At 34.6% G+C, this 24,626-nt stretch overlaps 1 protein-coding gene across 1 annotated transcript; it reads right to left on the reverse strand.

Annotated features, from left to right (window-relative positions):
- Nucleotides 1-9,274: 9,274 nt before the first annotated feature.
- Nucleotides 9,275-14,318, reverse strand: LOC133870158 (cyclin-L1-1-like). The gene is made up of 8 exons (XM_062307250.1): nucleotides 13,956-14,318; nucleotides 13,774-13,855; nucleotides 13,273-13,413; nucleotides 12,927-13,099; nucleotides 10,355-10,640; nucleotides 9,793-9,951; nucleotides 9,519-9,560; nucleotides 9,275-9,401 (listed from the first exon to the last, which is right to left on the reverse strand). Exons 1-7 carry the CDS (start codon nucleotides 14,105-14,107, stop codon nucleotides 9,519-9,521), a joined length of 1,035 nt encoding a protein of 344 aa, XP_062163234.1. The 5' UTR covers nucleotides 14,108-14,318; the 3' UTR covers nucleotides 9,275-9,401.
- Between the last annotated feature and the right edge of the window lie 10,308 nt (nucleotides 14,319-24,626).

Below are 24,626 nucleotides of genomic sequence, written 5' to 3' on the forward strand. Positions count from 1 at the left end.
TTGTAATGATGGAGTATGTTTTAAAACTACATTTATTTTAGTAAAAAATATCGCTTCTAGAATAATATTAGGAAATTCATTTTTGGCGTTACTTGATCCTTTTATAAAAACAGAAGAAGGAATTAGTACTAAAATTATGGGAAAAAAAATCTTATTCAAATTTATTTTACCACCAATGACTAAAGATATTAATATATTAAAAGATACTTCCATATTTCAAGTTATTAATGTTATTTCCAAACAAATAAGAAACAGAAAAGAAAAACAAATAATGTTCTTAAAACAAGACTTAAAACACAAAAGAATAGAAGAACAATTAAAGGATCCATTATTACAACAAAAAATTAAAAATTTTCAAGAAAAAATAGAATTAGAAATTTGTGCTAACATTCCAAATGCTTTTTGGCATAAAAAAATCATGTTGTCCAATTACCTTATGAATCAAACTTTGATGAGAAAACAATACCGACAAAAGCTAGGCCTATTCAAATGAATCAAGAATTATTAGAATATTGCAAAAAAGAAATCCAAGACTTATTACAAAAAGGTCTAATAAGAAAAAGTAAATCACCTTGAAGTTGTTCAGCTTTTTATGTTCAGAAAAAATGCGGAATTAGAAAGAGGAGCCCTTAGATTAGTTATAAATTATAAACCTCTAAATGAAGCTTTAAAATGGATAAGATATCCAATTCCTAATAAAAAATATTTACTTTCAAGATTATATGATACTACTATATTTTCAAAATTTGATATGAAAAGTGGATTTTGGCAAATCCAAATAGATGAAAAAGACAGATATAAAACTGCTTTTACGGTTCCTTTTGGACACTATGAATGGAATGTCATGCCATTTGGATTAAAAAAATGCTCCTAGTGAATTTCAGAATATTATGAATGAAATTTTCACTCATTTTACCAACTTCTCCATTGTATACATAGATGATGTCTTAATCTTCTCCAAATCAATCGAACAACATTGGAAACATTTACATACTTTTGTCCAAATCATAAAAAATAATGGATTAGTAGTTTCACCAACTAAAATTAGTTTATTTCAGAATAATATTCGTTTTCTTGGTCATAATATTGTTCAAAATACTATTACCCCCATAAATAGATCATTACAATTTGCAGATAAATTTCCTGATGAAATAAAAGACAAAAATTAGTTACAGAGATTTCTGAGAAGCTTAAATTATATTTTTGATTATTATGAAAATCTTAGAATCATTTGTAAACCTCTTTATCAGCGATTACAAAAGGATCCCCCTCCTTGGTCTACTCAACATACAGAAATTGTTAAGCAGGTTAAAAAACATGTCAAAGTCCTTCCATGTCTAGGTCTTCCTTCTCCTAATACTTTCAAAATTGTTGAAATAGATGCCTCAGAAATAGGATATGGAGGTATCCTTAAACAAAGAACTTCTAATTCAAAAGAACAATTAGTTTGTTATCATTTTGGTATATGGAATAATGCACAACAAAATTATAGTACTATTAAAAAAGAAATTTTAGCTATTGTATTATGCATTCATAAATTTCAAGATGATCTTTTAAATCAAGAATTTCTTGTTCGTGTTGATTGTAAAAGTGCAAAAGATGTTTTATAAAAAGATGTTAAAAATTTTGCTTCCAAACAAATATTTGTTAGATGGCAAGCAATTTTAAGTTCTTTTGATTTCAAAATTGAATATATAAAAGGAGAATCAAATAGTGTTCCTAATTTCTTAACCTTTAAATTTTTACAGGGAAAATGAATAAGCTAGATAGATCAAAAATTCAAAACCCTGGTGATTATCATGCCATGAATAAGCAATCATCTTCGACTAATCCTTCCGTCACTTCTCCCTCCATGAATATTGTTCCAACCCAAAATAAATTCACTATTTTAGGAAATTTTCCTACATTACCTTCTAAATTAGCTACTTTTGCTCAAGCAACATCATCTTCCTCAAATGATCATTCCTCTTCAAAATCAAACAGTATAAGTTCTCTTTGTCCCGCACCAATAATACCCACTTTTGCCCAACCATCTCAAATATTGCATAAATACAAATCAGTCCAGCCAAAGTTGTTCCCTATAGAATTTGAGTATCAGCATATGAAGAATGCCAGAGAATTAGTAACAAAAGTGTTCCCACCAGGATGAGATTTTATGCCAGAAAAGAAAAATAAATCTCAAAAAATTTATAAATTTATCATAGTGGATTCCGGATCAGTTATTTTATCTCATACCCCTTGCAAATTCGATCCAGAACATAAAAGAATTGTTTTTTTCTAATATGCACAATTAAAAATGTTCTTTCACCAGCCCAGTGGAATTATAGCCCTTGGCAAGGCCGAAAATTTTCTCAGCCTTTTGATCCCCAAACTTATAATTATTTTGATTATCAAAAAGCTTGGTATAATACTTTCTACCTCCTGAATAATCGTTATCAACATTCTTGGTTTTTTACATTTGATAGAATTCATCTAGTCCAATCATTGTCATTATGGTTTGAATATTGGTGGAAGCTCTTTGGAGCAGAAACTGGTATTTTACCACCTCCTCTTTGCAACAAATTTTTAGATTATTCAAAGACTCATCCTTCTCCGTCTCCTTTCAATAGATTTCCTCCATAACTCTATTTTTTCCTTCATTTTAATATTCCTTGGATCATGTCTTGGGATTATAATTTCTTTTTCCCAGAAGATAATGTGTATAATCCCCAATCTTCTAATGATAATATTAGATATATTGTTCGCACTACTGCAGTCAAATGGTGGGATAAATATGATTATAATGGTATCATTACAAAAATTACTAAATTATGTATATACCAATTTCTAGCCTCAAATCAGTTTCTTGTAAAGAAAAGCATCAATCATGCCAAATTAGCCTCCTCCAGTTCAAAGCATGAGTTCAAAAACCATCTGCTCGAAACTCTATCTCAATTATCAGATGATGAAGATGAAGATGAACCAGTACTACCTGGATATTCCCAAGACCCTTATGCAGATTCTCAGAATCCTTATGCAGATTTATAATTATGAAGAATTATGACATGAAGACTTTTTTGAAGAAATTATGAAGAATTATGACGTGAAGACTTTTTTGAGACTTTTTTGAAGAATCATTTATGATATGAAAGATTGAATCATTTATGATATGAAGACTTTATGAATTATTATCAGTTTCACATCCGCCGACGCAAATGAAGACTTTTTTGAAGAATCATTTATGGTATGAAGACTTTATGAATCATTATCAGTTTCACATCCGCCGACGCAAAAGACAAAATTATCAATGTTCAAGAATTATTACTGCATCCGCCAACGCAAAAGACAAAAATAATCAATGATGCTCAGAAGATTCAAGAATTATTGTTGTCTTTACTGTTCAGAACGCATGCAGAATATTGAATTATTGCTACCTTTACTGTTCAAAAAGATATGCAGGATATTTACTACTGTTCATATTTGTAGTTTTCCTTTTCTTTTAGCCTATAAAAGGCATGTAAGATATGTTAGAAGGCAGAGGTCATTTGAGAGGAAATCTGTAAGCCATCTTGAGTGCCTATCTCTCATTTCTTTTCTATCTTTTGTTTATATCTTGTATCTAGTACTATTTTCCTTTCCTTATATCTTCCGGCATCTGCATCAAGGCTTTGTATCTTGTATCAATCTCCACTTTGAATCGATACCAAATAAGAATGTTTATTACGTCATCTCTATGATCACTAAATGATTCTCCTTTATATTATATTTTTGAATTATTTTACTAAATCATTATCTTAAATCATTTTCATCATCTTCATTATTGAACTGTCATACTCATTACTATCACCTGGGTCAGTTTATGGTATCTTTCTTTTTTCCTTTTTTTTTTTTTTTTTTAATTTTTAATTTTTTAACAATTTTCTCTATATGCAGATTTTAATAATTGGGAACGAAAATTGGAATAAAAACTAGAAAAACTAGACATTGTAATAATTTTTTAAAGAAATTAAAGCACACATAGAACTCCTTAAAAATTTCAGATATGTTGTGAAACTTTCACATGGGTTTATTTTCTTAATTTAATCTTGACTAATCAATTTATCTTTCTAAATTTTTATATTTGGATTGTTCTTAATTTTGAGTTAATGTGTTGATGAATATATAGACGTTTCAAAATATGAAAAATTGTCGAAAACAACTAAATAAATTAAAGCAAAAAATAAATTACAAGTTACATTTATATTTATATTTTTAATGATAATTATGGCTTTATTTGTTTCAGCTTAAAATGTTTTCCAGCGAAAAATCATTTCAGGAAAATCGTTTTTCAAAAATATGTTTTTTGCTCATGAAAACATTTTTCGGTGTTTGACTTGTATAGATAATCACAAATATTTTTTTTATATTTTCATTCAATCATATTAACCTATAAAAATTAATTTTTGTTCACAACAATATATATATATATATAAATTAATTCAATAATTTGAGTTTCGACAATGGTCTAGCTGAGGCTCGTTAGTGGTCCAGCAATAGCCGAATGTGGCCCCATGGTATTTCGACGGTGGTTCGATGGTGGCTCAACGGTGGTCCGGTTTTGGCTCGATAGTGGTCTGGCATTAGCCCATGGGTGACTTGGTGATATTCCGAGGGTGGCTCGATGATGGTCTCGGGATGGCTAGTGGTTCGAGGTGGCTCAATGGGGGTTTAGCGGTGGCTCGATAGTGGTTAGAAATGGCTTAATGATGGTCTGAGGTGGCTCGATAGTTGTCCGGGGTGGCTCGGTAGTTGTCCGAGGTGGCTTGGTGGTAAACTAACAGTTTGAAAATGAGAAACTCAAACTCGAAAAATGATGTACGAAATTTAAAAATGTAAATCATTTTCCAAAAGTTAAGAAGCTTTCTTGGTCAAACCCAAAATATTTTGTCACACCAAACACCGAAAAAATAAGAAAAACATTTTATAAAAAACATTTTACGATAAAACAAACGGAACCTAAATAAGAACATAGATGTCCTACCTTGCCCTTGTTTACTTTTTTTGGGGCTAGCTAACCATAGAGAGGAGAGCCCGTTAAGGTATGAGCATCTAAACCGGGCTAAGCTCTTAGAATGAATGAGTACTTCGGGATTCTATGACATTAAAAAAAAATGTGTTTCTCACATGCTTAAAAGACACATGTCACTTTTTATAGGCTAGATTGTATGAACTGGGCCAAGCTCTTAGAATGAATGAGTACTTCGGGACTCTATGAAATTAAAGAAGGAAAAAAAAAAAAAAAAACTTGTTTTTCACATGCTTAAAAGACATATGTCACTTTTTATAGGCCGGATTGTATGAACTCCTATAACATTGTTTGTAAGAAATTGTTCTCCATATGTCAAATCTTCCTCTATTTTTCAACATATGGTACCTAATATTTTTAACAATCAATTTTATTTCAACTCTTTTTTAAATCTTGTGTAAGAATTCACTCCAAACGATACAATATTGTCCGCTGTTGGCTCACTCGAATCAGACTTTTCAGGAAGTCCCCCATTATGGTATTACTCTCACAGAAGCACACTTAACTGTGAAGTTCTAATAGATTTATGATCATCACAACTTTAAAACACGTTGTGTCAAAAATAATGTGAATATACATACAAACACATCTCCATTACCATATCCGAGTAATATAGGACGTCAATTCTTGTCTATCGTGAACCAAAATCAGAGTTCCGCCACTAATTTCAGAACATAAGAATATATAGCTATATGTAGAAAGTTATTGCTATACAATGCAAGTAATGCCGTCAAGAAAGGTGATGCCATACTTGAAACGCAAGAACATCCACTATCATGTGTTCATATTAAACTTCGAAAATCGACAAACACAAGAATCTAGCCCTGAAAATCTGCCATACTTTTGCCTTAGAACTTACTGTTACGTCACTTTTTATTTTATTCTTTTTTTCCAGGAGAGATTGCTAAACTTTGTGTCTTTGTCTCAGAATTAAAGGCAGACTGCACAAACACCGGGACACGTCATGGACGACAATCCAAGGGAAGGCCTGCTTAGAGCACTAGCAGCAGATTCCCAACCATTTCCCTATATTTAGGGAACAATACTACTTTTTGCTTCCCTATAAAAAAATACCCCACAATAGATTCCCTTACCTTTCCCTATATCAATTAAATATTATTTTTTTACTCTTATTTTATTCTTTTTCTCTCTTTCCTACTTTTTCTATATTCCCTATATCAATTAATTATACTTCTTTTTTATTAAAATAATACATAGGGAATGAATAGTAGACATGTATACATTGTGAATTACTATTCATTCCCAACCCTCTCATCTAAATATAGGGCATCTGCTGTGGGAGGTTTTTTGATGTTTTTCATGAAATTTTCCCTAAATATAGGGAAGGGAACCAATATAGGGTAACTGCTACTAGTGCTCTTAGCCTCAATAATTTCTATGCATTTCATATTATGAAAGGAGTAATGATTTTTTTGTATAATTCTTACATAATTTTTGTAATAATTTTAATTTTTTCTTTTTTTAATGATTAACTATTGAATTTATTTTCCTACATGTAGATTCTAAAAAGAGAAATTATCCTTACACTCATTTCTCACAACAGCCCCACAACAAGCTGACGTGGCTGATAATATTTTATTATTTCTTTTCTTTTCTTTTCTTTTTGTAAACAATAATAAAATATTACCAGCCATGTCAGCTTGTTGTGAGAAATGAGTATAATGATCATTTTTTTTCTAAAAATATTCAATGGTTGATCTTTATAAAAAATTGTTAGACTTGTGTAAAAGTTGTACAAGAATTGTGCAAGAAAGATTACTCGAAATCAAATTAGGATCGTTAATTATCTTTTAAAAACTTTCGTTTCAATCTGGTCAATTAATCCTCCACTTTTCACGATGTATACGATTATATATAATTTTCTCCGACAAATATCTCATAATTAGTATTTTATAACTAAAAGAAAAGGTTAGCAAATAAATTGGGACTTAAGGTAAATAGTCTAAATTAGGTCTTTTTGTTTTAATACAACTAGCTCATTACCTACGCTATGCGCGGTTATAATTTAATTTAAGAATATAAACACATCTTCATCGTACTTTTTATTACCTAATGTGTGTAAAAAAAACTATCGCACATCCTTTAATAAAAAGACATTAAAGGTTAAGACCCTTAATTTTATTTTAACCCATATAAATTAAAACAATGTTAAAATCTTTGTTCACATACGAGGAGTTTAAAATGAAAAAAGAAAAAAAGAAAAAAAAAGAAGTAAGAAGAAAACCTGTATATTATGATTACAAAACATTAATAAAAAATTAGCAGAGTCTCCAATAGAGTAATAATTTAATACCACTCAAAGATACAACTTTTCACCACCTTGTCTATGTATGTGGTAAGGTGGTTCATCACCTTAATCCACCTTAATTTATTTTTAAAAAATAATAATAATAATAAATAAATAAATAAATAAACTCAAAAAGTAGTGAGGGAGGAAAGGTGGTGAAAAATTGTATCTTTGAGTAGTGGTATTATTTAACGCAATCAAATAAATCATCACATCATGTTCAATGCTTAATATCTCTTTGGTGTTTCGAAAGTATTTATATTCTTTTATGCACAACAATCAAATAAATTTTTACCTTGTTTTGCTTTAAAAAACATAAAAACACTTTCAAAAAATGGTCGAAAATAGAGTAAATCACATTAAAAAAAAAAAAAAAAATCCAAAAAACATAAGAGTCTTTATCTTAGTTTAATATATATACATTAAAACATGTTTAAATCTTTGTTCCCATAGGTATACATGGTTTAAAATGAAAAGTATAAAGAAAAAAAAATAGCAAGAAGAATACATGGTTTAATTTAATTATCAAAGCATTAATACAAAATTATTAGGAATTTCTTAGTGTGATACCTATTATATTTCAATACAAATACAGCGCAAATAATTATGAACATTAGAAAAAAAAAATACAAAGAAAAGAAAACATTTTATTTTTATGAAAATATATTCACATATGTATACATGGTTAAAAACGGAAAGTATGAAGAAAAGAAAAGAAAAGAAAAAAAAAATAAAAAAATTCACCACTTAGAATTAATGCATGCAATACCTAGTTGGTTGAATATGGGAAATGTAATATGTTTTTAATTTTAATTTTTTTTATAAAAAAAATCTCACCACTTAATGCGGCTATAATGACACTAATGCTATAATGCGAAAAAGTCATTATTTTGGTCTCATGAAGATTCACTCATGATCTTTTCATTAAAGTACAATAAATTTATTAAAATCATGACAAAACCGGTTCAACCTTTAAAATTCACCGGTTTTTTTTGCCTAAAAGACGGGTTCAGTATTTAAAAATTATGGGTTCACGTCACGTGTCATAATTCTATACCAATTCTAAGTTGAAACTCGGCATTTATATAATCATAATATTGTACATTAAAATTTTGAACTTAATGAAATCTCATTTAAGGATTTTTGACGTTATAAGATATTTAAGGGAGATTACAGCCTGACCTTATAAGATGGTTAATTATTTTGTTTCATTATTTTTAGAAAATGCAATTTTTAAGTATCTTTCTCTCTTAGGAACCTTCTAATTAACGCTATGTTCAAAGAACTATATTTGTTAACAGCCTTTTAATGCCATTTCTTAGGAGGTTTTCTATTTTGGGGCTGTTAATTAGACCAAGGCTTTTTTTAGCCGACACTATATTTATACATCCTCACATTCACAGCCACCATGTTCACAAAAATGACTACTTGGGGCCGCTTTCTCTTCCTTGTCCTTGCGTGGACTATCATTAGTGCAATAGCATCTGGAGCTCAGTTGCCCGTCGTTCATGTCACCAACGCTTTGCCGGTGAAATCAGAACCGGTGAAGGTTGAATGCACGTCGGAACATACAAATACGCATCTTGGAATCCACACGCTCAACGTGGGGGACGATTACCAGTGGACCGTAGTAGAAAATGCTTTACATTACTGTCAAGCTGAATGGGGAAGATGGTTTGCTTCCTGGCATGCGTTTGAGCCCGACAGAGATGTGAATCATGGGACGGTCTATTGGCTGGTAAAGAATGATGGATTCTATCTTAGCTGGGATAATTCTAGTTGGGTAAGACAAGAAACATGGCAAACTGAATGATTCCTGTGGAGATTTTAAGAACATAGACAGGCACCGGTCTGCATAATTGTTTTTGGTTCTATTAACTTGCTAATGTTTTTGTGATTATGATCATTAATAATAATTTCTGTGGTGCCATAATTTGCTATTTGTATGATCGTTGTCTCTTGAATTTGTAGAAAGACCACATTCCTCCAAGTTAATATGTAAAGCGTTTAAGATAGCTCACTCTGGCTGGCACATACCAAGTATAGTACCTGCCATGAAGCAAAGCTATTACAGGTAACCAGAAGATGAGAAAAGCAATATGGAAAAGGAGTTGAATTGCTAAGGGCCGAGTCCAAGATCAAGTACAAAGGGAACAAAACACATACCTAGTGATGAGTGATGGATGTCTTGATTTCCCCGAATGCCTCCTGCATTCACAAGAGAAATAACATTTCATTAGACAATCTGAGAATAATGAGAAAAGAAGATCACACCATATTACAAAATCAAAGACACCCATAAAATCAAAATCAAAGACATATCATGAACAAAATGGTTGTAAAGTGGACCATCTCTCTCTCTCCCTCTCCCTCTCCCTCTCTCTGTCCATTACCCTCTCTCTCTCTCTCTCTCTCTCTCTCTCTCTCTCTCTCCACTTGCCTCTGTTCTGTGCTCAGGGTTGGATTTTGGCATGGGCTCGTCTCTTGCTTGTCCATCAACAAGAATGTTCTCTGGTTCATCATCACCTTTCTTAGATTCCTTCAGCTTGTCAACAGCTACTCTTACCAATGTATACTTGGAATTTGGATCCTCTAGATTCTAGATTAACTGCTGCTGAAGCTGGCTCAGGTTATCTGTAGGGCTAGTCTTTGGAACTTCCTATAGAAAAAGCAATGAAATAAAAAACCTATCTTGCTAATTTGATTCCAATCTCCTGGGGAGATCATAGTTTAATAAGTGGAATTATGTGACGGAGAAAATTTTCTGCAGTCAACACATTGCCATCTTTTCTCTAAACAAAGCATCAAGTGCTTTTGTTCCATCACCAAAAATGAGGTGATCTAAGAAACCTCCTCTACAGTACGAACTCCAGGGAAAAAAAAAAAAAAAAAAACACAGGTAGTATTTGCCTAACAATTATCCAACACTTGGTAAGGGATTGGCAATTGTAGAAACTGTAGAAAGAATATTAGCAGAGACTTAATGGTTCGAGTGAAACTTAAAAAGTTAAAGAATACGATAGATTCATCTTTGAAACTGGCTGGGTTGGTTTGCTGGAAAATGTAAAAGAGTTTCCATCCTTAGAGACTGGAATGTACTGTGCCTTAGGCCTGTACAGGTGAGCCAGAACTCTACAAACTTCATCAATCCCAGACTTGTCCGCATCAAATGCAATCCACCATGGTGGATTCTCAGGAAGGGGAACCTGGAACCGATGAGCAGCAGCATAGACAACTCCACAAGCCACAACCTCACTCCTGAATCGAACACACAAGGTTGTGCGCAAACTGTTCAAATTTCAATATTAAAACAGAGTTAAACAACAAATCAGACTACTAATTGAAGTATAATCCACAGTGAAAAAGCATGGAGTCACTGCCACAATCAGAAGACACCAAAAAACCACAAACAATTGAAGATAAGTTAGTACATGCTTTGGAATTCTAAACATTATTCTAAAACATAGTAGAATGCGATTCTGTCTAGCACACTATTACCTCCAGGCAGTGTGGTCACCAGATAAACAAACAACATTCAAGAACTCTTCTTGGGCTATACATCCTACCTACATACTAAAACATCATCAAAACTAGTGCTACTTCAAAAAGAGGAAAGGAGAAAAGATTAAAAAAAAATGAGAAAGAAAGAAAGAAAAAAAGAAGCAAATGATAGCATGGTTCTAAGGTTCAAGCAAGAGCTAAAAGTGCTAAAGAGAGACCAAGAAAATAAGACTTGTAGAATGGTAAGGAACAACATGATCATTGAAAAGATAAAGATTGTGGCTTTAGATAGGGCTACATGGAGAAAAAGGATTTACGTCACCCAGAAAATTAATTAAGACTAAGACTGAGTTGAGTTTGGTTGACTGAGCTTATACACATAAGAAAAGAAAGCCTTGAAGTCTCCAAGCAATTAGGCACACAATCATCATATGGCAATTAATGTGTAAAGAAAAAAATGGCTTAAAAAAACACTATGACTGTGAAAGACTATATAGTGCAGACTCATATATACTAGATGAATTATGAACATTTTTGGCAATCCCAATTCTATTGCTGATTATATAATTCATATTCATATATGATACTAAAGACACCTATGAATGTTATCTAAACAAATCATATTTAATTTCTATCAATCATAGTAATTTTGTCGTAGAACACATTTTTAAATCTCTCAACAGATGCCTCTTTAAGCACTGCTCCTTGTCGTCCTGGTGGGCTTTTGCATCTTTAATGAGAACTCTATCACTGCATGACAGTATAGTCAATGATCTTTGTTGCAGCTGAAAAATCAAATCAGCAATGCTGCAACAGTCTCTCCTTTTACGAGATGGTGCTACTTCCAATTGCATCCACATATAATCCAATTCACTCCTCTGCCACCCCTTTATCTTAATCACCTTATTTCCTCTATAGCTTATTCAAGCTACACTGACTCATCTTTCCTTCCATTGCTATCATGCTACCTATAGCTCCAACATATATGATTTTTTGAGCATATGTAGATATCTTTCCCTTTTGAAAACTATCCATAATTTCTCTAGAGGCCCTGTCACAGCGATTCCTTAGAAAAAGGTAAACCTCATGGAATTTGTTCTTCCTAAAGTTTTTGCATAAGTAATTAAAGCAAGAGAAATTTTTCCTCAGCTAAAGTAACAACCATATAACTACTTCATATTGTTAAACTTCTAATTTCAATTCTTAGTCCTCCCATGCACAAAAGGCAATTAATTTGTACAAATTTTCTTAATACATTTTTCTATAAGGGAAAGAACAAGTCAGACAAATACTGCATTGAATCTGTTACCTCATCGTCCACCCCTTATTTAGAGTGTAGGAGATGCCATGTGGTCCAAAAAGAATTAGCAACAATGTTTTTTGACAATTCACCAACGAATAATTTAGAGAACATGAATTTAGATTCAAGTACACCAATGAAGAATTGTGTCCGACTTGAATTTAGATTCAAATCCATCATTCAAACCAGGCTTCAAAACAAGTCAGAACATTGAATTTAGAGAACATGTTTTTTGACAATTCTTTATTTTTAAAGCCTGGTTTAATAAACAAACTACACTTTTATTTTGGCAGACATAAAACTAAATTTGTAATAAATTCCCATTCCCCTTTTTATAAACTTGTCATCCCAAATGGTTTACAAATACCTAACGATCAGCAGCTCGATTCTATGGTTCAGGACTACGGGGGGCTGCTAGCAAAGGTCTTTTTTATTTTATCCAAATTCAATGATATGCTAGTTAGCATCTACTTAATTATCCTTGCTACATTCCTCAATTTATCAGATTTCAATAATAACAATAGGCTAGCAAACCAAGTAGGAACCACTGTCATGAGAAATACTGAACAATGGAAATCCTTCATTGGTAACTTCACATGGTAGACCGTTAGCAACAAACTCTAATAGTCAAAACAAAGGGAAGGCTCCCACACATCAAAATAGACATACGTAAATTAATTGACACTTAATTCTCAATTGAAGAATACCAATTTCAGATTAAAAGTTTTGATGGTAAGTGGATGACCAAATATTAAGAAAAGGAAGGACACAACTTGTGATTAACTACTAGATTCCATGCTTCTTGCCTTAATTCTGGAGGGGTTTCAAGGGTGGCAAGGTAGTTGGATATGAATTTATGAGGATGTTCGACATGACAAACGAATCCCATCTCTTTCAATATATGTCTTTCTGTTCTGCTCAAGTCTGTCTTGAGGTCATGATATTTCTGTAAGAAAAGAAGCAAAAAGAATTTGAAAACTATGAGAATTCACTTTTAAAAGAAGAAACAAGAGGTTACTTCTGCAAACCAAAAAAAAAAAAAAAAACCATAAAGGAAAAGAAGAAAACAACAAAAAAAACTAAGGTAATTTTAAAATATGAAGAAGGTGGATGCTTAACCTGAGAACCAACTTCCAAATACTCTATTGGTAAGTTCTCCCTCCTACATTCCATTCTGTGGAAAACAATGAGGACTTGTCTCGCTTTCCTTGGGCTTTCCTCCAGCTTTGATGCAAGCCACACACAGCTCGCTGCGACTTTCTGCAAGACATTATCACATCCCAGAAAAGTTTTAGATGATGAACAAGGGCAGAATGGTTTTGTGCAGCCTCTTTATAGTCAATAAAACAACTACTTATTCATTTGTTCCAGATAAAATGCTTGAAAACAAAAAGACATTCGTGAAAACATGGACCCTAACTCAATGAAGCTCAAAACAACCATTTGGCTTAGCAGAGGGTGCATTATCAATATGAAACTAGAACCTTGTAGATCGATATATATATATATATATACATATTTTTTTAACAAAAAAATAAAAATAAAAATCCTTTGTTTTCCTTCTCTTCTCCTCTGTGTCTCGACAATGAAAGAGAGGATAACAGGAGAACAAAGCTTAACCTTCACATTGAAGCGGGCAAATGATTTCTTGCAATAGAAACGATGGAACAGAACCTGCCCAGTGGCCGTCACAGCTTGAGGTCTGTAAGCAACAAGATTAAGGAAATAACTGAATGTCGGAAAAGTAAACATTTCCATTAACCAACATAAATTCGGGATAAAAAGAAACCAAAGCAGGATACAGTCTAAGCAAGATGCCACTTTCATGGATGAGATCACAGCCATAGATTCGTAGGGTAGTCTCGGTCGCTTCATCTGTACCATCTTTCCGAGAAGGCGAGTCCTTCAGCTGCTCATCAGTTAAGTAAAAATTGTCAATCGCTGTGTATATCATTCTCAACAGTCAACAACAACAAGCTTCTGTTAACTGCCACAAAATAACAAACCAAACTTTTTAGTCTCCAGAATTAACATTCAGAAACCACCAATAAGTGGGATTAAAAAAGGAAACTTTTTCATGAATTTAGAACTGGCGCTCTGTTTCTTTCATTGTTAGCAAATTGGCACTCCATTTGCCCATTATCAAGCACTTCTTGAAACAAAGAAAACAAAAGCCTCCCCCACTCCATCGTCTTCAAGGCCGGTTCAATAAATTATGAGGTATTTTTTTTATATTTAAATATTAATCAAATTAAATTTATTTTAATATTTATATTATATTTTTTTATTCAATATGTCAATTAGAGAACTTTCTTCTATTTACAGGTAAAACGTATTTTAATTTTCTTTTTTTTACTTATTAGACATAGAATAACTTATTAGTTGATTCAAATACATGAAATAATAAGATTTAATGAAAAATAGAAATACTTTATATAAAGATTGATTTGTAATAAAATATAATGCACAACGCAAACAATGAGATTTCATGTACTTTGAAGACTTTTCATATTTTTCTAAACATTCAATTCAAATAAAACGTTGAAGAAAAAATTATAAGTTGGACTAATTTCATAAATGTAAAAATAGGGCTTTTAAAACTAATAAATAAGTGGGACTTTTCAAGAATTTATAGATTTTTTTTTCTAAATATGTAATTAAATTTTCAATTTGTAATTACTTTTACCATAATTGAGGGCCTTAATTAGAAACTATTTATTAAATTTTTATCCTATTAAAGTTAAAATTTGTTTAGGAAATAATCTTTATTGTACAATTATTAAGTGATGGCCTTAATTAAAGAGTATTTTATTAACTTTAATTTTATTATATTAGATCCTTAAAGCTGAGGGCTTATTTCAATTGAGAGCCATACGCCTAAGGCTCAAGCCACCCATTATCATGTCAACAAAAAAGAAAAAAAAAAATTAAACTTTTGACTTAGTTATACTAAAATCCCAAAGCTCAAGCCATCCACAATAATCCCAAGGGTTAACAACATAAACCCCGCAAAAATCACATCTTATCACGTCCAAAACTGTGGATTTCTCATGGACTTTTATCAAGTCCGCAAAAAGCAATGTATAAACATGAATCAAGCATGTAGACTAAGGAAATTTAGAAACTACCTTGAATATTATTTGGCCTGCCGACACTTGAGGGCTCTAGCCACTAGCTCTCAGTAAGTTCACCGGAATTAGGTTGCCGGAAGGGTGTTGAAATGGCCAGTGTACAGGTGGCGGTGGGTGTTTCAGCAAAAACGTCCACTCTAAATGTCGTTTACTATTTAGAGTCAGTTTGCAATAGCCATGTTCACGACAATTCACAAATTAAATATTCAACTCCGACAGTGCCCTTTTTGTTTCTCCTCTTATCTATTTTTCTTGGTATTATGTAAAAAAAAATTGTCTAACGGTATATACGTTATCACATAGTAAATATATTATTACATTATTTTAAAACAACATAACACTAAATAATGCAACAAAAACAAAATCTCAATCATAAAATTGCTTATCTCCATTTCCATTAATTTGAAATCGAAATCGTATCCCTAATTAATTAAAGTCCCCTAACTGCATACACCATAATTAATATTTGAACAATCCTGAATTAAATAAAGGTCATCAACTTCTTTCCAAATTGTTACAAACATTTATCACAATTAGCTGTAAAGTTTGTCAGGATTACTTTAATTAACAAGCCGAATTAAATAGCAAGCCAAATGAGAACGTACAGTTTCCCTTCCTTAAAGCCTCTCTCTAGTCGATCTCTCCCACACCACATGCATGTATTATTGCAGTGTTGCAGCAAATTAACATGAGTACTCCATTCACTAAACATGTTTGGTTGCTTGCACAGCTCTTTCTTCTGCTTCATATTTCTGTGAGCGAGGCCGGGTTTTTGATACACAAAGCACGCGTGCGCGTCACCAACAACTTAGGCGTTGCTAAAGACCTCGTACTACATTGCAAGTCCAAGAACGACGACCTCGGAGTCCACACAATTCCCTTCAATGGATACTATGAATTCGGGTTCAGGCCAGGCTTCTGGGGGACAACGCAGTTCTTCTGCAGCATGTCATGGCCAAGTCAGTTCCATCGTTTCGACATCTACATAGCCAACAGGGATCAGCCTCTATGTAACACCTGTTTGTGGGAAATAACAGAGCAACACCCATGCATGTACAATTACAAGACTGGTCGGTATGATATCTGCTACGAATGGTCTTCAATGCCTCGGCAATGAAGTACTATTGTGTTTCTCTTACTATGAAATGAAAGATCCTGCATGTCCTTTGGGATATGCTTCAATAAGAATAGTACTATATATATATATATATCTTTTTCTTCTGGTTTTTTATCTTCTTCCTCGGCTGGGTGAGTTTGAATGACACTATGACAGCTCGATCAATATTTGTTTTTCATTTTCTTAATTAGTAAAGAATATATACATATACATGCATTAATCATCATCCATGCATTGATAGTTAGAAGGAATTAATTATCGTAATCTGAGAAAGAGACGAAAGACTCAATAGATCAGAAAGAACGGATCGAATAGCTCATGCAGTTATGCTGGGGGACGCCTAGTATAAGAAAAGAGCAGCAGCCATCGCAACTATTTCTTCCTCCACAACAATCTTCATTAACTTAGACATCGGAGACATTTCCTGACGGCACAATCGAAAAGTCTCTCAACTTATTTTTGTCCCCAGTCTCATTTGTAGGCATTTTTGGTTAGTGTTGGGCATGCAATCAACTATATCAACATTTGGCGACGTATGTGAGAATCGACATGTAAAATCTGTCGACAAAGGTGATCATATGCCAAACTGGTGATTGATTAGTTGCCCGAAGCAACAACGCGGGTACCTTTGGCCAACCCAAGACTGGAAAGTATGATATTTGCTATCAAGCATATATATATATATATATATATATATGAGGAATGTTAAAGCATCTCCTTAGGAATGTTAAAGCATCTCCTTGTGTTCTCTTAGAATGGCATAGATGTAATTTTTTTGATTAAAAAATTACATCTATGCCATCCAAAAGGACATAGATGTAATTTTTTAATTACATCTATGCCATTACAGGAGAACACTAGGAGATGTTCTAGCATTTCTCTATATATATATGCATGTATTGATTTGGAAAAAAACTTTTTTTTTTTTTATTTGAAAAAGTATTTTATTGTGACATAAAGATAAAAACTATTTTTATATTTTGATTTTTTGTTAATATTTTAATTTTGAGAGCAGACAACAAACCATTGGAGCCCTTGATTCACCTAAAAAAAAAAAAAAAAGGTTTATTGTCATGTGCAATAATAGAAGTCTCAGGCTAAATGTTGACAAAAACAAATGATAGAATGGAAACAAAAGAAGCTCACCTTTTAAACACATATAGTAGCTTTTGGTTAAAGTGCTAGTTGGAATAAAGCTAAGGACCATTTTTTATTATCCTTTTATCATTTCAAAGTTGATATGACTTTTAAAATCATCATTAAAGCAAAATTCAATGGTGATCCATGTCAAATCTAATCATAATTTTAAGAGCCACATTAATTTGAGAGGATAAAAAGATAGTTTCTAACATTACTCCTCGTATGGACCTAATTAACTATAAACGAAACTTCCATTTCGCTATCAGATTGTCTTTTATGCTATTGTTTTCTCCATGTGCACATAGGGTTGTATACCGGAAATCATGCATGTCAACCCCATGGAAATATCCCTTCTCTTTTTCTTTTTCTTTTTTATTCTTTTTCTTTTTTTGAATAACATGTGTCTGAGGTTGTATCTGAACAGCATACGTACAACCAGTTTGTAGCTAATCTCAGCTCAAGCCAAATTTACAAAAAGGCATTTACAATGTTTTTAAACTAATGTTATTTAGTAGATTCTTGTATAACATTCATATAACTGAATGACATGACATTAAACATTCGTCCTTAAATCAATACTTATGAAAATTAAAAAAAAAAAAAAAAAAAACAAAAAAACAAAATATTGATCTAATGGTTGATTTTCACTATCACATCATCCCGGTTATATGAGAATCGTACGGTGAACTAAATAGCATTTCTCATGTTTCTAATATATAAGCGTGTGATTTTCTCCTCCTTATATAGTCTTTTTAACTTCTGCCTCCGGTTACTTGGTGATTTACCCGTTGTATGCATGGATGCTGGTTCGAATCATACTACAACAAATATGCATGCAATGTTTCTGAAATCAACATCCAGACAACAGCTATATGTTTTCCCTAGTGGAGTATTATAGAAGATGCAATCAATTTGAAAGCCCAAAACCTAGGTTATTGGCATGCCAAAAACTTAGACAACTTTCCTTTCTCATACTGGTTTCTCTTCCCCCTCATATTTATTTATTTAGGATTCTTTCTCTTCTATTTTTCACCATCGCAGCCAAACTGATTCACTGAACCAATTCAGATATGCAAACATCCACATATATTTATAAAAGCTATTCATTCTCAACACTCTTTACCACCAATCCCCAATCAAACCATAATCCCTCATCTGCTCATTCAAAATAAATAAATAAAACCATAACCCCTTATCTAGATCAAACTCTATCTCAAATGTCCAATGTCTAGTGCTGAAATTACAAAGACCAGGCTCTGGAAGCAACCCCCCCCACCTTGTTTAAAAAAAAAAAAAAAGTCATTAATAAAGATGAGCTTGAACACAGCATTCAACAGATACAATATCAATAATACGAGGAGCTTCCTCCATATGGAAGCACTTCCTTAGCAAGCCTGTAAGCAATTCTCTTTGCCTCCCTTCTAACATGATTCACTTGCTAAACTGGGAAACTGTTCAAGACAACCCTAGCACCTTCAATCGATTGACCATATCTACACCAATTCATTCCCTTATTTCTCAATCAGTGTATGCACAACCTGAAGAGCATCACCTTCTAACTTAACTTTTTGCAACCCCAAATCTCAAATAAACACTAAAGCCGCCAATCTATGCAACAACCGGATTAGTGATGTATGGTTTGGGGGCCATCAAAGTCCCCAACATCTCTCCCACATCATCTTTGACAATCACACCTATACTCATCTTCATTTTGTTCTCATCCACGGTCGTATCCTAATTTACCTTCACAAACCCTCGTGTAGAGGCTTGCCACGTTTGGTTTGTAGGATTACCACCTTCTTGTCTTTCTTTCAACCTCACTGAGGCAAAGAGTAAGAGGGCTAAAGTTTCCCCCATGAACCAAAGAGTTCCTTCTGAATCAAAGGTTTCTTGCCACAACCGCCATTAATTCAAATTCATCATTTTCTAATTTATGTTGCAGATCCTCCACAATATAAATAAACTCCTCGTCTTCCTTACAACTTTTTTGTAACTTCCTACCACGCATACCCCACGCATCTCGTTCCACTGGACAACTTAGGGCGAAGAGGATCCAAGACTATTTTTCTTTTTGCCATATTTGCTTCCACATAAATACCTTCATTGCATTGGGAGCATTCATCTACCATATCCTTTTTCAGACACTACCATGCCCACGAATATAGAGCATTTCCCTTTACCACTCACAACGATCGCCATTTCTAAATGATAGGCATTTCTCATTATGAACTCCCCATTTTTTGTACACCTCCATATTTGACAAATTGCTGCTACTTCATCTTCCTCAAACGCCTCCTTAATCAAGGGTATATTCCACTACCTTGTATCCTTATCAATAAGATTTGTCACTACTACTTATTCATCAAAAAAAGATTTGTCACTACTACTTCTTCATTTAATACCCTTCTTGGCGATTGTACTAGGTAAGATGTAGGTTTCGGGATTCATCTATCTTTCCATATTTTAACTTTCTCCCCATCCCCAACTCTCCAATAAGTCCGTCCTTGAGTAAGTCACGAGCTGTCCAAATACTCCTCCATCCTTAAGAAGGTCTATAACCCAACTTTGCATCAAGGATAGAACCGTTGGGTAATATTTTACCTTTAGCATCTTGACAGCCAAAGAATCTAGATTCTGAATCAGTCTCCAACATTGCTTCACCAACAATGCCTTAATGAAACATTCTAAATCACGAAACCCCAATCCCCCCGACATTTTGAGTCCACATTTTAGACCAATTCATCCGATGGATCTTGGACTCTTGCTCTTGTTGTCCCCACCATAATTTATGCATCATAGAATTAAGATCCCTACATAAAGCTTTAGGTAACTTGAAGACACTCATACTACAAGTGAGAATGGCTTGAACTACTGCTTTCAATAGGATCTCCTTCCCTGCTTGTAACAAAATTTTCATCTTCCAATTACTAATCCTGCTCCAAATTCTGTCTTTAATACTCTTGAACGTCCTAATTCTGGACTTCCCTTTGATCGCCGACAAACCCAGGTATTTATCATAGCTCTGAGTAGATTGTACTCCTAAAATAGCAAGAATATGTCTCCTGGCTTCCATACTGGTATTTCTGCTAAAGAGAATGGGCATCTTCTCCTTATTCAACTTTTGTCCCAAAGCTTTCTCATAGATTTCTATTAATAGTTGTAGCCTGCTCCACTCAATGGAATTCGCCTTGCATAAAAGAGGCTGTCATCTGCCAAAAAAATAATTGATCTAACCTCATCCTTCCTCTAGCAATAGGGACCTGCCAAAAAAATAATTGATCTAACCTCATCCTTCCTCTAGCAATAGGGACCCTGTAAGATCGCCATACATTTCAGCCTGCTGAAGAAGCAAGCTAAGTGCCTCTATACATAGAATAAAAAGATATAGAGATAGCGGATCCCCTTGTCTTAGAACTCTTGTAGGAATAATCCTACCATTTAGCTCGCCGTTAATCAGGATAGAATAAGACAATCAGTTGATACACTTCACAATCAGTTGTATCCATCTATTATCAAACCCTAACTTCATCAAGACTCCCTCCAAAAAACTCCACTCAACTACTTATCAAAAAAAAAAACTCCACTCAACTCTGTCACAAGCATTGCTCATATCCAGTTTAAGGCCATATAGCCTAACTTCCTCTTCATTTTAGTGCCCATCGTATGTAAGGTTTCATAAGCAACTAAAATATTATTTGTAATGAGTCTCCAAAATATGAACGCGCTTTGATTTGAGAAATAATGTGGGATAGAAATTTTTTGAGTCTATTTTCTAGCACCTTAGACCCTATTTTATACAAGACATTACACAAATTGATAGGTCTAAAATCAGTAACTTTGGAGGGTTTAACTTTTGAAAAAAGTGAAATGTGTGTATCATTGATAGAATCAATCATCCTTCCCGAATTTAAACAGGTAAGGACAGCTTGACATCCCTCATTGCCCACTATTGCCCAATATTTATGGTACTTACATGCTGCATAACCATCCGGTCCTAGGGCCTTTAGCGCCGATATCCGAGATAAAGACCAACTTACTTCCACCGCAGTGAACTCCTTTACCAACTGCTCATTCATTACTTGAGTAACACGCATGTCCAAAGTAGCTAAACGCTAATCAAAACCTCTGGGCCCCGAGGTAGAGAAAAAAAATGCTGGTAATATTCAATGAACGTTCTACCGACTTCATCTAAATTTGTGCACCGATTTCCCCTTTCATCAGCCACATGGCTTATATAGTTTACTCTGTCTCTGATTTGCACACATATGGTAAAACTTTGTGCTCTTGAATCCATTTTTAAGCCAATTCTCTTTTGCACTTCGTTTCCACTTCATATCTTCTTTCTGATGTTGTGGTTTCGAGCTTGGTGTCTTCAACGGGTTTTGGAGCGGCTGATGGTGCGGGTCTTGGTTACTCATGCAATTCCTGGTCTGTCGTCGCCGATGGCTGGCGATGGTCCTATTCCGAGTTCCCCTGGACCTATTCCAGCGTTTTCGATTCAGATGCTTCTGTGGTTTCGGGTTCTGGGACTTTAGGTTCAGCGTCGTTGGTGGCTGCGTTTGGTCCTATCTCGACCTCCTCTGGTCTTGTTCTGGAGTCTTCCTTGGTCATGGATGCGGGTCACAATGGGTGTTCTCCATTTTCTCAGGTTGGTGCCGGTGGCTCTTCTCCTTCTGTGATTCGGCATTTGGGGTTTTCTCGGACGTTCGTGAGTCCTTGTGATTCTAGGTTCTCTTTCCCCCCCCCCCCCCCCCCCCCCCCCCCCCCGCGGTAGCTTCTACCAGGTCTGTGGGGACCTCTTTGGGTTTCTCTTTGGTGCCCCTGGTAGCTTTTACCAGGTATGAGGGGACCTCTCCAGCACCATCTTTTTCAAGGGCGACTGAGCTGGGGAAGAGGTTGAGTTCCTCTTCTCCTATGTTGGCGGACTCTAAGCCAATCCAAAAGTATTACCGGAAGGTTAGGGAAGCCAGAAAAGTGCATTTGGATGAGAATTCCTTTGCCGATTCTTTGGAAGCTTTGAGGCCAATTGCTCAAGTGCCAGGGTTTCTTTCTCAAGTGGCTATTGCGCTTCAAGTGCAGGATTCTGCTAGTGTGGCAGTTTTCGTGAAGGATATGTGTAAGTCTCCCTCTCCGGTAGGGTTTTCTTCGGCGGAGGTTTCTCAATCTGAGCCCGATCATGTTTGCGTCAACTCCGATAGTTAAGGAGGGTGCGTCAACTCTGAGTTTTCCCATCGCCATTAAGGGTGATGATTCCACTGTGAACGAGGATTCGTCCTCGGTGATTATGGTTGCATTTGAAGAGGACTTTCTTTGGAGGGAGATTTTGAATTTGGTGATACAAGCGCGACCTCTAGTAGGGTGTGCTTCTTGAGGGTTTGGGTTTAAGGGCTTTAGGTTTTAAGGGTTTGTTGGGTTTCTTTCTTTTTTTGGGCTGTTTCTTTTTCGCTTTCTAGTTAGGTGCTTTCTCTTGTATACTTTTTGTGTACTTAGGAGCACCTTACGCTTTTAAGAAGACCAGTTTATTACTTATCAAAAAAAATATATCTTCTTTCTCCAAAATGTCATCATCTCCCTTTGAATTTGCTTAATCAATCCCACTGACTTTGACCCTTCTCCCTTGTAATGCTTTTACTTGTTTTACTTTCTTTTTAGCATTAACTCAGCCCGCCCGCACGTATTTGCTCCAAGCGATGAGTCGTTTTTTACAGCTCTCCAATCTCCTCTACACAGTGCTCAACTTGTCTCCACATTGGTCCTCCGCCCTCTAGGATGCCTTTACCACTTCGCCGCAATCGTCATTTGTTGTTCAGCTAGCTTCGAATTTAAAACTTCTTCTTCTAAAGAATCTTCTACCATTCCCATAAGTGACTAGGAGTGGGCAATGACCAGAACTTCTCACTGCCAAAACTATAACTTCAACTACCCGAAATTTTTCATACCATCCCGAGTTAGCTACCACTTTGTCAAGTCTCTCTTTCATAAAATTGTGGTTCGTTCGATTATTATACCAAGTGAACTTTGATCCTTTGAATCCCAATTCACTTAGTTGACACTCTTCCAACATTTCTTGAAATACCTCTATTTGTCTATCAGCTACACACATCTACAACATCGGGGAATAATGCTTTAGATGTTTTAGAAGATTCCACCCTTCCTCTCTCTATGCTGCCTCTGGATTTCCATAGAATCCTGTGAATTTTCATTGAAATCCATCCCTTCACTTTTAATCACCGCATTGATGTGTCGGATTGAATAGTTTTGAATCTCCAACTCAACTTCTTCTTTCCATAGGAGCGCTAGGTTCCCACTACACCCTACACAATCTACCATAAACATCCTCTCAAAACCCAACTTACTTCTCAAATATGGGAATCTATTTCTCTGAATTTCTGTTTCCATGACGAATAAAATTCCGGGCCGCTTATCCTTCACCAACTGGCAAATATCATGAACTGTCCGAGGGTTCCCAAGCCCTCAGCAATTCCAACTTATGAGATTCATGATGATTGGCAAGGCTGGATACCAGCCACCACCATTACATCATGGTTTTGCTCCCCTTGCTCTTGTCCCCATACTCAACTCCTTGTCTGCCTACTACCCTTATCCCCCCTCTCGCTTCCCTTTTCTTGCACGTCACCTTCACCATCAACCCCCTTGTTGACCCCGTAACTGATTTTCTTCTTTGATTGGGAGACATACTCTATATCACCCACTCCTGAATTCAAGAAACCTTCTCAGGCACGCCTCTTCCACTGCTTCAGCTTTGTTGTGCCCCTTTTGTTTATACTTGACGCTCCCTTATTACCCGTATTCTCCATATCGTCAAACTCCTTTCCACCAAACTCAATTCCCTCCACGTCATCTCTCTTAAAACCACACATATCGTTCATTAGAAAATCTTCCACGTCAACCAGCTTATTGCCACCCATGTCATCCTCTCATCGTCGTTCACAACCTCTTTCCCTTTTTTAGAATTCACGCTGTTATTCTGCAGAATATTGAAAGAACCCGTAAATCCCTCCATGTGATCATTCATCTGTTTACCTCCCTTGCCAACTGTAGAAAGATCTCCCACAGAATTGATG

The sequence above is a fragment of the Alnus glutinosa genome, chromosome 1 (genome assembly GCF_958979055.1).
Source record: "Alnus glutinosa chromosome 1, dhAlnGlut1.1, whole genome shotgun sequence".
Taxonomy (NCBI): Eukaryota; Viridiplantae; Streptophyta; class Magnoliopsida; order Fagales; family Betulaceae; genus Alnus; species Alnus glutinosa.

Bases quoted from the DNA above. Each gene is read 5' to 3' on its own strand.
- LOC133870158 (XM_062307250.1), bottom strand. From the start codon at position 14,107: ATGATATACACAGCGATTGACAATTTTTACTTAACTGATGAGCAGCTG. The intron at 13,100-13,272 runs GTTAAGCATCCA...CTTTTCTTACAG, and splicing joins ATTTGGAAGTTGGTTCTCAG to AAATATCATGACCTCAAGAC. The intron at 9,952-10,354 runs TAAGTTTCACTC...CAGTTAATCTAG, and splicing joins TATCGTATTCTTTAACTTTT to AATCTAGAGGATCCAAATTC.